Source organism: Manis pentadactyla, chromosome 10 (genome assembly GCF_030020395.1).
Source record: "Manis pentadactyla isolate mManPen7 chromosome 10, mManPen7.hap1, whole genome shotgun sequence".
In the NCBI taxonomy this organism is placed as follows: domain Eukaryota; kingdom Metazoa; phylum Chordata; class Mammalia; order Pholidota; family Manidae; genus Manis; species Manis pentadactyla.
The window spans coordinates 37,687,757-37,702,720 of record NC_080028.1 but is presented as its reverse complement, the minus strand read 5'-3'; the positions used below and the strand labels follow the sequence as shown (position 1 = coordinate 37,702,720).

At 50.2% G+C, this 14,964-nt stretch overlaps 2 protein-coding genes across 3 annotated transcripts; both read right to left on the bottom strand.

Moving 5' to 3' along the window:
- Positions 1-56: 56 nt before the first annotated feature.
- MFSD5 (major facilitator superfamily domain containing 5) lies at positions 57-2,468 on the bottom strand. 2 transcript variants are annotated; one of them, XM_057486664.1, is made up of 3 exons: positions 2,238-2,468; positions 733-1,667; positions 57-648 (listed from the first exon to the last, which is right to left on the bottom strand). In XM_057486664.1, the coding sequence occupies exons 2-3, from the start codon at positions 1,647-1,649 to the stop codon at positions 297-299; spliced, it is 1,269 nt and encodes a 422-aa protein (XP_057342647.1). In that variant the 5' UTR covers positions 1,650-1,667; positions 2,238-2,468; the 3' UTR covers positions 57-296. The 2 variants fall into 2 exon arrangements, with proteins under 2 accessions (XP_057342647.1, XP_036771124.2); XM_036915229.2 differs by having other exon boundaries at positions 57-1,667; positions 2,238-2,455.
- Positions 2,469-7,078: 4,610 nt separating this feature from the next.
- LOC130685080 (uncharacterized) lies at positions 7,079-7,888 on the bottom strand. Its single transcript, XM_057508270.1, has one exon. It carries the CDS (start codon positions 7,886-7,888, stop codon positions 7,370-7,372), a length of 519 nt encoding a protein of 172 aa, XP_057364253.1. The 3' UTR covers positions 7,079-7,369.
- Between the last annotated feature and the right edge of the window lie 7,076 nt (positions 7,889-14,964).

Sequence of the window (14,964 nt, the reverse complement as noted above, 5' to 3'; positions counted from 1 at the left end):
CTCACCAGAAACTACTGAGGTGGGTACAGGTGAAGATGAGTAAATCAAATCAATGATCAATTACAAGTATTTATTTTTAAATGGAAAGGGGAAAGGGAGTAACACAGAGGCAACTTTTGGCATCTTCTTTCTAGGCCATTACCCCTGGATGCTCCCCAACCCAAAGCACTGGCAGGAGGGGCCTCAGCACAGGCTGAGGAGCCAGAGAGTCTCAAAGTCAGTCACAGAAAGATCTGTACAACCCTGCAGAAGCAGGATTCAAGAGTCTGTCCCAGACCCCCTGTGCTGGAACAGGGCTAGAGCTCAGGGGCATAAGGCTCCCCGGTGGGTGAGGGCACACGCAGCTCAGCGTCATGCCTCACCACGGTGAAGAGCCCCACCACTGCCAGCAGAGCCATCACCATGACAGCGGAGCAGATACTGAACATGTTCCGAGTGCCAGTTTTGTGATCACTGTCATGGAGGACCAGGAGCCCCAGGCAGGCCAACAAGTGCAGAGGCACCCGGAACCAGTTGAGTACACCAGTTTGCTCTGTCTCAGGGATCACCTTTCTCCGTAGGAAGCTCATGCTGGGAAAGTAGAGCCCACAGGCCAATTCGATAAGTAGGAAGGCTATGAAGGATTCCACTGGACTCTCCTGGCCTGGGCTAGTGGAGAAAGTCAACATGAAGAGGGAGAAGACAACAATGAGGACAGCAAGGGATAGCAGGTGCATGGGCTGAAGGTGGTACCTCTTGGAGGTAGCAATGCGGTATAGGGAAGAGCCGAGCAGACTGGCTGCCATGAAGCTGGAGAAGACGATGCCCAGTGGGGCCCCATGTGGGTCCAGAACAGGCGTCCAGAGGAAGACAAAGATGAAGATGACACTCTCAAACAGGGCCTGTATGGTGCCCAGCAGCAGCACGCGGCGGTCTGACAGGAGGCAACGCAGGCCCCCAGCACAGGTCCTTGAGAAGGCACGCTGCCGATCATAGTTCTCTCCCCAGTTATGAAGGGCCAAGGCCCCAGCCAGAGCCAAGAGAGGGATGGCAGTCACAAAGGGCGCCACAGGCCCCAGGCCCATCCAGCAGGCCACAGCCTCAGCTGCCACACCTGCCACTACAGCCAGCACATGGTTCCAGAAGGCAGCTCGGGCAAAGGTAGCTGGGATCCACTCAGCAGGGAAGTCATGCCGCTCTACATGCTCATGGATGTACCAGGCCTCGAAGGCAGAGAAGAGCAGGGCCGTGGACAGCCCACCAAGTGCTCGGCCCACCAGCAGCACAAAGTAGTCCCGAGAGAGTTTGGTTAAGCAGCATAAAGAATAAGTGAGGGAGAAGAGGACACAAGACTTCTTGCGACCCAGCCAATCCACGAGGGAGGAGGCCACCAGACCAAAAAGGACTGTGGAGGCAAGGCCACATACATAGAGGATGGCAATTTGACCCTCCAGGAAGTAGTAATGCTGATAGAGTTTATAGAGGTAGGGGGCCTGGAGCCAGTCAGCTGCCAGGGCCAGGAAATAGACCTGATAGAAGTCCAACTGAAAACGAAGGAAGGAGGGATTGCTGCAGGCCCTTCCAGGGGGCTTGGCCTGGCATCTTGACAGCTCCAATCCCAGGCAGGAGGCCAGGAGGACCACCAAGGCAAGGTAGGCAATCACCAGCATGGCGGGCCCCCGGACGACCTGTGGGGAGAAGGGGGATCAAAGTCACATCCATTGCCGGGGTAGCACTGTCAAGAGGCTGGGTGTCTAGGCAGAAAGCAACTCCACCCAAAACCCCTGCCAACTGCACTTCCCCCCAGCTCCACTCCCCCAGAGCTCAGACCAGAGGGACCAGTTGGGTGGGTCGGAGGAGTGGCCGCCTGGGCGGTCTCCTACGACACTCTGAGTAGGGAGGGGCAAGAGGCAAGGGGAGAAGACTGAGCATTCGCCCCACCCTTGCCTCACAAAGCAAAGAGAGAGTCCCTTCAATAATCCCAACCCTGCAAATTAAGGGGCTGCTGCCTTCTTCCACGACAGCTTCTGCAGACTTCATTACTTCCCACCCTCCCTGGGAAGCCCATTTTTGCCCTCAAGGTCTCAACATCTGTCCTAGGCATCCCGCCTACCCGCGCGGGCCTCTCGAAGGGTCATGCGCTTGCATATCAGATTCTCCCTCCTCCAGGTCCCGGACACCCCCCTGCGCCCCCTAGCCCCCGCTCAGTGCCTCAGCGCCGCCACACCGGTTCGCACCTCGCCGGGAGCCGACCTCACCTGCCCCGGTCTGCGGGGACGCCCCGGACGCGTCCGGCTCCAGGCCGCCCGGCCGCCCTGTCTGCTCTGCCTCCAGCTCCGGCTTCGGCTCCGGTTCGGGTTCCAGCAGCGCGCCCGCCCCTCACAGCCTGTTTCCGGGAGCCGGGTAGGCCTCTGGTCGCCGCCATGATGGCCCCATCACGTGACGAGGGCGCGGCACTCAAGCCCCGCCCCTGACCCACCTCTTGCCCTCACCCGGGCGCCCAACTCCGGACGTCGGCGTGAGCAAGACGAGAGGCGTGGCTGGTGAAGTTCGCAGCCTGTCCTCGCGCGCTGTCCTCCGGTGACACCCGTTCTTTCGACTTCCGGGTACTTGCGGGGCCATCCTGAAATCAAGACCCATTTTCTTTCTCTTCCTTCGTGCCATGGGTAGAGAGCAAGGCTGTGCCTGGGAAAATGCCCATAGTCCCGCAGAGCCGGGGACTGGAGTTTCCTGAGGAACGCCCCTGCCGTAACCCGTGACCGGCTCTCGGGTTTCCCTCCCCTCCGCTGTAGTGCCCTTCAGGCCAGACGTCAGTATGGCCCAGACACCTGAGGGAGGCAGTGTGGTGTAAAGGACTTGGACTCCGGCTTGCAGACAAATGCTCCAATCCCACCCTTGTTTCTTACCAGCTGTGTTCCCTCAGGCAAGCCACAGAACTTCTCAGTGTCCCAATTTCTTTGCCAGCAATCAAAGAAAAGCAGTGCACAAATAAAAAAGGCTAAAGTTCAGCGGCAGCATAGGGTTAAAATTCAGCCCTGGAGCTGAACGGCCCACCTTCTGTGGGCCTTGGAAAGAAGGCCCACAGCTGTTTTGCCTTTAAAAAGTTATTTAACCTCTCTTCAGCCTTAGTATTATCTCCTCGAAACCCTCCAATGGCTTCCCATCTCTTACTTCTTCCTGTCTTGCTAAGCTTAAAATCTTAATATTCGCCTACAAAACCATCTCTCCTCTGTTCCCCTGCTAGTCTCTGACCTCACTGCCTACCATCCTTCCTACTACATGTACACTGGCTACCACCAGGGCCTTTGCACGCTGTGTCCTGTAAGGCTCTGGTTCTTCTCCCAGATACCCACATGGTTCCCTCCATCAGCTCCTCCAATTCTGTTCAAATGTTACCTTATCAGAGAGCCCTTTCTTGACCATCTGTTTAAGATAGCAACATCAGCACCTCCAACAGTAATCTACCTGCTTTCCTTCCAACTCTATTCTCCTTTGCTGCATTCTCTCCATAGCACTTAACACCATCTGGCACACTATATATTTTACTTGTTTACTGTCTCTTCCTTACAGATTTTTATCTGTTTTGTTCACTTGTAGTCCCAGTACTTAAGACAGTTACTTGGTACATTAAAAAATTCATTAAATATCTGAATGAATAAATTAATCCATGTAGATTACTCTAAAAAGGGCTGGTCCATATTAGCTGGTAACATTTATCAAACAGTTGATATGAACTTAAACTCTGTTTTAAGAAGTCCTGGGCCAACCACTACAGATGAATTATTTAACTATCACAGCAACCCATAAGGTAGGTACCATATTTATCCTTTACAATTGAAAAGGTGAGGTAACATACCCAGAGTCACATGGTAAGAGGTAGAGTCAGAACCAGGACCCAGATCTTTCCAATTCCATGCTCATATAATTTCTGAGAAGGTTAAATGAGTACCCACCTGCACTGGGGATTAGTAAGTGTTGGCTTTCTTTATATTAAATTTGAAGGTAGAAGGTGGGAGAATCTAGGATTACATCTCAAGAAATACTTTCATATGATAAAGTAAACAACTGAGATTTATATCCTACAAGTTTCAAAGCACCTTTATCCCTAACAGGCAAACTCCTAGAGAGTATAAAGCTGTAGTGGTTCCCATGCATTCATCTAGAAACATGAAGACCCACAGATCATGGTTTCTCCAAGGTCATTCAGTGAGTGAGGGCATGGGGAACCCAAATGCCCTCCATCCCAGTCCTGAACTAAAGCCCCCTGAACTGATGATACCCAGTCTCTCAATTCTTAGTGGTATTTTCTTAGGGAGTGGAGGTCATCCTAAATGAAGACAGGGAGAGGGACAGGATAGCCTTATACTCCTTGCCTTCTGTTTTCCAAGACTCAGTTTTCCTTTTTTATAATGGCCTAAAAAAACCCTTTATTTCTATTCAAATTTTTCTCCCATTATTGAGTTGCATTTTTCTAGGAAGCACCTGACAGAGACATAAAGTAGGATTATGTTGTTTCAGATTATTTTTGTTCATTGTGGGACCTAATCAAAGTATGTTTACTCCTGAAGGTTCCCCTCACCCCTCAGAGTTGTGAAGTACAGGTGGGAACCTAAACATGGAAATGTGCCAGCAGAGGACAGGGTGGAGGGGATAAGAAGCAGCCTGTGATGCAAATCATCTCTAGGATGCACTTCTAGCAGAGGTCAAGGAGGGCTGGGGTCTGTGTATGGGGAATCACAGGGTAAGACCTGGCTTTCAGGGCTGGTGGGGAGGATGTTCTGGGAGTTACTAAGAAACATGCTTGCCAGAGGAGCATCATTTAAAACTTTTATTATGAATATATTCAAGCATACATAAAGGTAAGGGCATAGTTCTATGAACGCCTATATATTTAATTCAACAATATTGATTTTGTCACTTTGTTCTTTCTATTTTTTCTTTCTGTCTTTTTACTTGCCCAAATACTTAAATTTAAATATGTCATGTCACTCCACACTTCAGTATGATCTCTAGGAAATAAGGACCTTTTCTTGCATAATGGCAAAGCCATTTTTACGTCAAACAAAATCAACACTAATTCCTTGGCATCATAAATATCCAGTACATAATTAAATGTCTCCAACTGTCGAAAAAAATGTCTTTTTATAATTGAGTTGTCCAAAGCAGGAACCAAACAAGGTTCATGTGATATAATAGTTATCTTTTTATGTCTCCTCTTACTTTTTACCCCCTGCCATTGACTAGAAGAAAGTGGGTCAGATTTCCTTTAGAATGTCCCACATTCTGGATGTATCTTCTTAATTCCTCATCATGTCGTTTAATTTGTTCCTTCATCCCCACTATTTCCTGTTAAATGGCGGGAGTCCTTTGTAAGTGGTCCCAAGTGCTTCAGATTACATCACATCAGGAAGTAAACAGTGTGTGCTTGTGCCCCTTTTAGTGACGCTAAGATTCACCAGTGGGGTCAGGTGGTGACAATTCGAGTCCTCCATTGTAAAGTTCTCTAGCAACCATCATCCTTGGTTTCATGCATTGAAGATTCTTGCTTGGATCAATTATTTCCTTAGGGATTGTGAAATGATTTTTCTAATTCCGTATTTCTTCCACAGTAGCTGGAATTCTGTAAATAAGTTTTCTCCACCACTTAGAGCTGTTTGGCTATGCTGAAATATAGTTTATACAGGACAAGCAGCATAAATGCTTAATTATTTTTCTTTTAAGTTGCCAATTTTCAGAGTAAAAAGTTGGGAGAAGCATCATTTTTTAGTTTTATAAAGGTTTGCACTTAGAGCTGAGTAGGCCATGGATGGCCTGGATAGTGGGTGGGGAAAGGTGGGACTATTCTGGTAGCTGTGGTACTCCAAGGCACAGAGGGTGTGTGGGACAGACACAGTGGAGGACTCAGTGCCCTGGCCGTTGGACAACAATGAAATGGGCATGACCAGGCCTGGTGTGTAGGTAGTGAAGGACCCAGGGAGAGAGAGAAAAAGCCACATATGGAGAGGCAGAACAATAGGAACTGAAAAAACAGCTAGACAGCAAGAGAGACAAAGAAAGGAAAATAGAAATGGGGGAGACTGAGGATGAAATGTGCTCAGACGCAGAATAGGACTCAAAAGCAGAGAGATATGAGGTAGATCAAAAGACTAAGAAAGAAAACAGCCATGAAGACATGAATTGAGACAGGGAAGGGGGAGAAGAAAAAGACATATATATTAAGTAGATTTTAAATTAGATGGGTAAATAGTGGGAGGGAGGAACAGATGGATAGAGAGTGGGGAAAACAAATGTAAAGACACAATTTAGGTGAAGGCAGAATGTCCCAGTGATAGAAAGAAGGAAACAGAAATGGAAAGAGTGATGTAGAAAGATGGTAGGATAACAGAGATGGAAAGGAAGGAACCAAAGGGTCCCAGAGAAGGAGACATAGATGATTGAAACAGACTAGTGTTTCATGAGAGAGAACATGAGAAATGAGAAGGGGCCCTTAGGGATCCCAGCTTAGGATCCAGTTCCAGACAGATACCCAGGTCTCTTCCTATTTCCTCTTGGTGGCTTCTCCAACCCCCTAGTTCCACCCCCAGCGTCCGGGGACTTACGACTAGCTGTACGTGGAGCCTGAGTCAAGGAATCCCAGCTTCCCTCTCCTCTATGCCAGATGAGCATGGATTTAACAGATGGGATTGTTGCTGGAAGATTGAGGTCAGGAGGCTGGGCAAGCACATGCAGATTTGAAAGACAAGACATCCAGGTAGAAAGCACCAGGTTCCTAGAAGCAAAAGACCATGAAGAATGTCATGATATCCAAGGGGAGGGAGGAGAAGCCAGGAACCCCTCTGCTCAGCCTCCTCTTCTGGTCCAAGAGCCACTGACCTTCTTTGCCTAACTCAAGGTGAGAGGTATGGGGCCCAGAGACTCTTGGGTCAGTCAAAGATATGGCTGGAGGTCCAAGAGGCAAGAAGTGGCCCTGGGACAAAGGATCCCCTACTGTCTGTAGAGGAAGAATCCATCTTATCCACGAGGGCTGTGAAGATGAGCCAAGAAGGGTCTCCAGTGGAGGCTGACTAGAGTGGGGAAACAGCCACCTTGCTCACCTTCCAGGCCACGGAGCAGGCACTGAGAAGAACATCTTCAATTTCAGGAGTTGCAGTAGAGGAGGTTCTGGAACCAGCAGGAGCATGCCCAGGGACTAACTTCAAAGCAGATGCCCCGTCTCACCCCTAGGACTGAGGGGGATGCCAGGGGTTCTGTGCAGCCTCCTGCCTTTACCTGCCTGGCTGTGGGGTCCAGCTGATCCTCTCCTTACTCCAGAGCTTCTGCCTTCTGCCTGAGGAAGCAGCTTGCAGAAGTGCTCTGGGAGACTGGCAATCTCTCGGGGGCAGTGGCCCAGCTAGACTATGAGACAGTGTCCCTGAGAGGTGCGTTGTCCCCGGGAGCAACAGCTGCAGCGGCCAGTGGAGCCTAGAGGCCCCCAGCCAACCCCTCGGCCAAAGCCACAGCTGTCACTGCAGCCCAAGTAGGAGCTTGGGCAGGCGGCTTGGCCCACAGAACAAGGGCAAGTGGGGCAAGATGAGGAGGGGCAGCAGATCAGGTGTGGACCAGAGCATGGGACACAGGAGCTGTGGGGGCCAGTCAAGGGAGGACAGGCAGGGCAGGGAGGGCAGGAACAGGTGGTATAAGGTGGGCCAGGGAGGCTGGGACAGGAGGGGCAGGTAGCCACGTAGGAGGGAGAGACAGTGCAGGAGCAGCAGGGAGGGAGGCAGCCAGGGCAGTGGCAGGCACAGGCAGAGGGAACACAGGACAGACAAGGAGAGGCAGCTGGTGGACCATGCCCAGAGGGTGTAGGGAGTTGTTGGAGGGTGGCCTTCTTGTTCCGAGGCCCCAAGCGTAGGCCCAGAGAGAAGTCCATTCAGCTTCAGGATTGGCAAGTTGTGGGGGAGGATGAAGGGGAGCGCATGGGTGGAGTAGGAGGGATGGACTATTGGGGGCAGGATTAAACCTAAGACATGCTGAGCCTTCTGATCCTGTGGGGAGTTCAAACCGCCCCTTCCAGGCCTGCCTAGTAATGCTCTCCTGACACCCTCCCCACCCCTGAAACCCTTCAGCTATACCAGACCAGAACACATTCTTCAAATATGATGTGCACTTTCATGCCTCCAGTCCTTTGTTCACACTGTTTCTTCTGCTCAGAGTGCCTTTTTTCTTTTCTCCACCTGGCAAATTCCTATCATCTCTGAAGTCTTCCCATTTATTCAATCAAAAAGTTTTTCTTGAGCCCGAGACACCTGCCACCTGCCTCGGTAAGGTCCCATCTATCACTCTCTAGCTCTAATAGCCAGAAGGGCTGCTCCAGGCTCCCAAACAGTCACCAGGGGACTCAGGAAAGCAGCAGCAAAAACACTCTGAGAAGCTGAGCCAGGGATGTTGGTGGGAGCTGGCAGCAGAGAGAGAGGATGCCTATGTTCTGGGGATTTCCAGACAGGGCAAGTCCCAGGCATGAGTGTGGGGGTGCCTGGCTGTCTCTGGGAGACTGACAACAGCACAGATAATTATTATTTGAGGGCCTGTCATGCGTGAGGCACTAGCCATGGTAGTGAACGACACAGCTAAGTTTCCTTTCTCATAGAACTCCTATAAAAGTGAGGGGTGGGGCTGGGTGGAGACCACCCACCAAAAATGAAATAAGTTAACAAATACATTAGTTTATTTTAGAGGATGAGAATAGCTATGAAAAAAAACAAAACAGGGTGATGTGATAAAGGTGACTCAGAGAGGTGGATTCAGCCCCCAGTCAGATGTGACAGCCCTGAAGAGTTTTGGGGGAGATAGAGTCTGCTCATTCTGGCAGACTAGGGGAGAGGAGCCTGAGGATGAATAGAATCCAGATGGCTGGGCTATGGCAAAAAATATAAAGCTGAGAAGGGGGTAAGGAGTGCTGGAAGTTGCAGTCTAAAATTCAGTGGTCAGGGAAAATGTCACTAAGAAGTGACATTTTGGCAAAGACCTGAAGGAAGTGAGGGAAAGAGCCATGGAGATATATGGTGGAAGAACATTCTAGAGAGGAGGAACAGCAAACACAGAAAGAGAAGAGGGTACTCATAAGTGCACAGTTGGAGAGCAAGGCAGAGGCCCCCATCACAGGGCCTTGGGAACCACACCAAGGACTTGGGTTTTAGTCCTGTCAAAGGGAAAATCACAGAGGGTTTTAGACAAAAAAGTGTTTGGGTCTTCTTGGGCCTATGCCTACCCCTGGTTAGAATGTTCTGCTTTCTGTGTAATTGGCACAACCCTTTTGGAAAACAGTTCGGCATTATCTGATAAAATTGAGATTGCCTGTATGCACACTTTGAGTTTACAGCCTACAAAAACTCTTGCATGTATGTACTGGGAAATACACAAGAATGTTCTTAGCAGCACTGTTCATGATAGGCATACTGAGAACAACTCAAATATCTTCCAACAGCAGAATAAAAAATTAGTGGTATATTTGTGCAACTGAATACCATGTAGCAATAAAAAAGACAGTTCTGTGCCACAATTTGGATGTATTTCCCAAGCAAGAAGTTAAATAAAATATGTAGGACACAATTCAGCCATAAGAAGAAAACAAGTCTACCATTTGCAACAACATGGATGGGGCTAGAGGGTATTATGCTCAGTGAAATAAGCCAGGTGGCGTAAGACAAGTACCAAATGATTTCACTCATATGTGGAGTATAAGAGCAAAAGAAAAACTGAAGAACAAAGAGCAGCAGAAACACAAACCCAAGAATGGACTAACAGTTACCAAAGGGAAATGGACTGGGGAGGATGGGTGGGAAAGGATGTACAGGGGGGGAAAAAAGAAGGGGCATTATGATTAGCATGTATAATGTGTGTGGGGGCACAGGGAGGGCTGTGCAACACAGAGAAGACAAGTAGTGATTCTACAGCATCTTACTACGCTGATGGACAGTGACTGTAATGGGGTTTGTGGGGGGGACTTGGTGATGGGAGGAGTCTAGTAAACATAATATTCCTCATGTAATTGTAGATTAATAATACCAAAAAAAAATAATAATAATAAGTAGGATACAAAGGAGTAATGCAATATCGCTATTTACATAAACCTCAAAAACAAGTAAAATTAAGCAATATTGTTTAGGGATGCATACATCTGTACTAAACCTATAAAGAAAGACAAGGAAATAATTATTACAGAAGTTGGGATGGTACTTACTTCTTAGGAGAGGGAGGGAATTATGGAAGGAGTTCATGGCAACTTCTGGAGTGCAGAAAATACTCAATTTCTTGACCTAGATGGCAGCTAAATAGGTATTCACTTTATTCCAGTTTATTCTGTACACTGTTCATAATATATGGGTTTTCTCTGTACAAAAAGAAGAAAATAAAAGTACCACTTTTTTTCTTTGCCCCATGCCACCCATTCAGATCGTTATGCTGAGGAAATACTTCCTGGTCCAGATATCTACTGCTCCTACCAGACCTCCAGGAAAGCGACCTTCCCCATATTTCCGGCACCTGGCATGTAGCAGATGCTCAATTAATGTTTGATGAATTGGATTGAATTGAATTTCTCTCATCCCATGGAGAGGTGGGCAGCTGCAGAAGAGGGAAAAGCCTGCTGTGGTGAAGAGAGCTCAGGACCACCAAGGTCTGGGTTCCCATCTTAGCTCTGCCACTTCCTAGCTGTGTGATATTGGGTAAGCTGCTTAACCTCTCTGGTTCTCAGCTCCCTTTTCTGTAAAATGGGGATAATGACTGGTACCTCCCTGGACTGCTGCCTGAATTAGGTGAGTAATGTACACACCTAGCACAATGCCTAGAACATAGTGGGTGCTCAAAAAAGGATAGCTTCCCGACACTCTTCCCTAAGCTCCACATCTTTTCTTCAAAGAAGCTCATTAGAAGGGGCAACTGGACATCAAAGACAATTCCAGAGAGTGGGCCCATGTCCTCGGGCCCTTGGGGCTAAGGTGAAGATGTAATCTGGTGGAGAGCTGGCAGACAGGGAGATCCAGCTGAAGTTAAACAGATCTCAGGCAGTTGGTGGGAGTTGGCAGAGACAGGACACCAGGGTTCTGGGAGTTTCCATCCAGGGGAAGTCCCAGGAGTGGGTGTGGGGATGCTAGGCTGGCCCTGCGCAACCCCCTGGTTCTTGGGGATGCGTGCACAGGGAGGAAAGTGGGTCACAGCAGGGCTGAAACTTAACCCCATTGGTCCCATGACCTTTGCTAGCTCTGGAGGAGGCAGAGCCACAAAGAAACCTCCTCTCTCCTCCAAAGGGCTCTCAATTCCTTTTCTTCAGAAAGGAAGAACCTTGAAACCTTGATGTCTGGGCAGGAGGAACTGGAAGCCCTCCAGAGGACAGAAGAGAGATAACCCTCTTACTCTTGGACTGAAGTTCTGTACAAAACAGACTGCTAAACCTACCTACAGGATGCTGAGCAAACACCCTGGAGCACTCACCTCACACGCACTCCAGGCCACTGTGGAGGCAGTGCTTCTAGTTCCAGGGAGTGGGACAGGTCAGGGCTGGATCAGATTTGGGGAGGGTGCGTGGTGGAGCAGCTCAGAGAAGACTTTTCTGTCTGGGAAGCTCTAGCTGGGCAAACGCAGGAGCCTTTCACTCTGGGGGATTTGCCAACAATGTGGGGCCTTGTTTTCTGTCTATAATCTCAAGCCTAAGCCTATGGATTCCCCTTCCCATCAGTGCCTCTGTTTCCTTTTTTGGAGAAATAAGTGAAGGAATGGATTGAATCATTCCAGGGCAGGGTTACAAGGTATTCCAGGATCCTGCTTTGGTCATCAGGAAGTGCTTGTCATCCCTCTCTTGTGGCGTATCAAATTCCAGGTGGGGAGCAGGAATGGAAGGACCCTCTTCTTTCTGGGAGAGGGGAATTGCTGGGAGCCCTGATTGCAGGGCCTTTGCACATATTCTTCTGCTGCCCTCCCTTCTCTCCACTCTCCCCTCACTTTTTCCCAGAAGCCTTTCCTGTTTTACTGGGCTGAGGGAAAAATCCTACTATCCATTCTCATAGGACCTTATGCCTCTGCATGCTGGTTATCACTTGCAATTTTGTGATTATTTTGTTAACCTCCAACTCCTCCATCAGACTGTGACCCTGCAGGGGCAGGACCTTACCTGGACATTCCCAGGGCCTAGCACAGTGCTTGGCACACAGTGGATGCTTAATAAGATTTGATGAATTAATGAATGGTGCATGTTCAGGGAAGAAATTCCTGGAGTTGTTTAGGCTAGTTCTAAAATCGTGTTTTTCAACATTAAGGCCTTATTCTATGCAGGGATTGGGCAGACATTGAGGCTAGTAAGGACCATCCACATACAAACCCATTCGCCAGGAGAACCAACACACTGGCAGGCAGGGGAATAGGTGTGGTACAAGGGGCAGAACTGAGCAAGCGCTGAGATAGGGCTGGCACTAGCCTTGGCACAGAGCAGGCCTAGGAGGAGGAGGTGGGAGAGGAGGGGAGGATGTGAAAGATGAAGACACGTGTTGTACAAAACATGTTTTCATCACACTCTCCCTGAGTGCCCTGGTCTCTAAGCTCCAATGGCACTTCTGTGCCTTAATGATGCCCTTGAGGGTTGTAACAGAGCTCCCCCTACCTCCTGCAGACATCTGCCAGCCACCTCTGAGCATGGCATAAGACATTCTCCCAGCATCAGACTGGGCTTAGGAAAATTATCTCTTCAGTGGCCTGATGCTGGTGGGGTGGGGGTGAGGGTGAAAATTAGCAGGGGTAGGGGGAAACATAGTAAGGTCAGCGTAAGTGGGACAGATGTCTGGATCCTTTCCTCCTCTCAAAACCTCTCCTTTTGGTCTTTGCAAGGATGGAAGCCTGGTCCTAGGGCCCCCAAGAAATCATTTCTCCAAGTTGCCGGGGTGACGGAGTGGAGCAACCACAGTGAGACCTAGATATAGGGATAACCGAAGAGAAGGAGGAATGAGGGGCGCTCTCTGCACTAACTTCCACTAGCTTCCAGAGTGGGGAAGCCGTCTTCCCAAGCAGCCTCCAGGAATTCCTGGACAGAATACTGGCTCCATTGCAAGAGGGAGAGAAGAATCAGAACCCCTCACAACGTTTTCCTCTTCCCTGCTCCCCGGTAGGCCTGGTCTGATTTGACTTCCAAAGTGGTGGCTGTAGTAACAGACCCTCGTCATTGGGTCTTAAGGAGGGGCGGGGGCGGAGGTGCGGCAATCCCGAGGGGAGGGGCCGGCACAGGGCGTGGCTTCCTGGGCATCGCCCCCTGGCTGCAGTCTTTGGCTGGGGACCGAGGAGACTGTCAGAAGGGAGGAGCCACAGTTACCGAAGAGGGATGGATAGACAAACACCCAACAGACACAAAGACAGACAAACCAGGACAAAGAGGAGGGCAAAGACAAATGGAATTGTAGACCCTCACTCTCTTTCCAGTCCATCCCAAGTGTAGTGTCCCGTTTTAACTTTTCTGTCCCCATGTGCTCCGCCAGCGGCAGTCTCAGAGCTCCAACTCTTGGCCTCGGGGACCAGTTCCTGAGCCCCTCTCAGAAGAAGGGGGAGAGTTGACGTGGGAGATGCCCAGCAGGGAGCGCTCCACGAGGGTTGGTGCCTGGTTCTGTGTTGAGGATGCCAAGCCAAGAGCCTGGGAGGGAGTGGTGCCCTAGCTCGGTTCATGCGGACAGGAGACTCATTCACTGTAAACCAAGTACAGATGTGCGGGAGGGGGAGGGGCAATTAGGACCACACTCACACACCGTCCCTGGGCCCTCCCTCCTGCCAACCACCACCATCAGGGCAGGAGGGGTTAACTTTGCAGTTTCCTGACAGAATTCCTGCCACACAGGCAGGGCGCCATCCCACCCCAGCCTGGACGCCTGGGTCCAACTCCCTGACATCCGCCCCTCCCACAGTGCTGAGAGCTGCTCCCAGGGTAACCAAGCAAAGTCAACAGCAGCAAGGCCACCTGGGGACGGGACCCTGGAGTACTTATTCCCAGCTCTTCCCACCCCTGGAGTGAAAGGGAGGGCCTTGTCTGCACCCCCATTGATGTCTCCTGAGATAGCCTCAGTATGCCCCTTCGTTTTCCTCTCTCCTGACTCTGGATACCAAAAGTGGCCTTTCTGAGGAGGGAGGACACCTGGTTCCCAGGGTGGCAGCGAGGACAGAGTAGATTAAATTCCACTACGGAAAATGTGACGATGTGACTAGGAGTTTATGTCCCCAGTGCTGGCCACCCTGGGATTATTGTTGGGAAAGGTCCTTTGAGTGCATGTCTTCAATCTAGCCCAGCCCCTACTGCTGCTCCCCTTCTCCACTTTCTCATTCCCACTCCTAATCTCTGTGGGAGTGTTTGGGGTCCATGCACAGAGCTTGGACTTTAGATCTCTTCTTTTCTCTTGCTCTGTCCTCAGCAGAATGAAGACTGAAACCCTTGGGTTCTCACTCCAGGGCTGAGTCTGTGGTGGTCATGTTGAAGTCAGAGTGTCTCCATCAGTCACTGACACTGACTCTGGTCGCACACATGTACCCAGAATCAACAACATTTGGAGCACATCTACCAGGCAGGCAGGCACTGGTTAAGGCAGACCCACACCCTCTGCTTGGGCTTTCTCCCTCACACCCAGCCCAAGGCCCCTCCCACTCCCAGCTATAGTTCCTCTTGTCCTCCTCACCAGTCTCTCCCTGTCCAGAGCCAAGCCTAAAGGTGGGGACAACATTGGCAGCCAGGGACCCAGGCGCCCTAACTCCCAGAGCTTACTCAAGGCAGTGTGGGAGGGAGGAGGTCTTTGAGCCTCAGCACCCTCTACAGTTCCCTTTATTCTGCTCCTGGGACCAAAGGACCATTTGGGGTAGGCAACCGGGAAGTAGAGACTCCTTTGACCTGCCTGTGAAGGATGAGCAAAAGGTAGACAGTGGTATCTGCTCTGTCACATCCCTGCTCTATCACTCCAGCCCTGGGAAGATGAGGATACAGCCCCC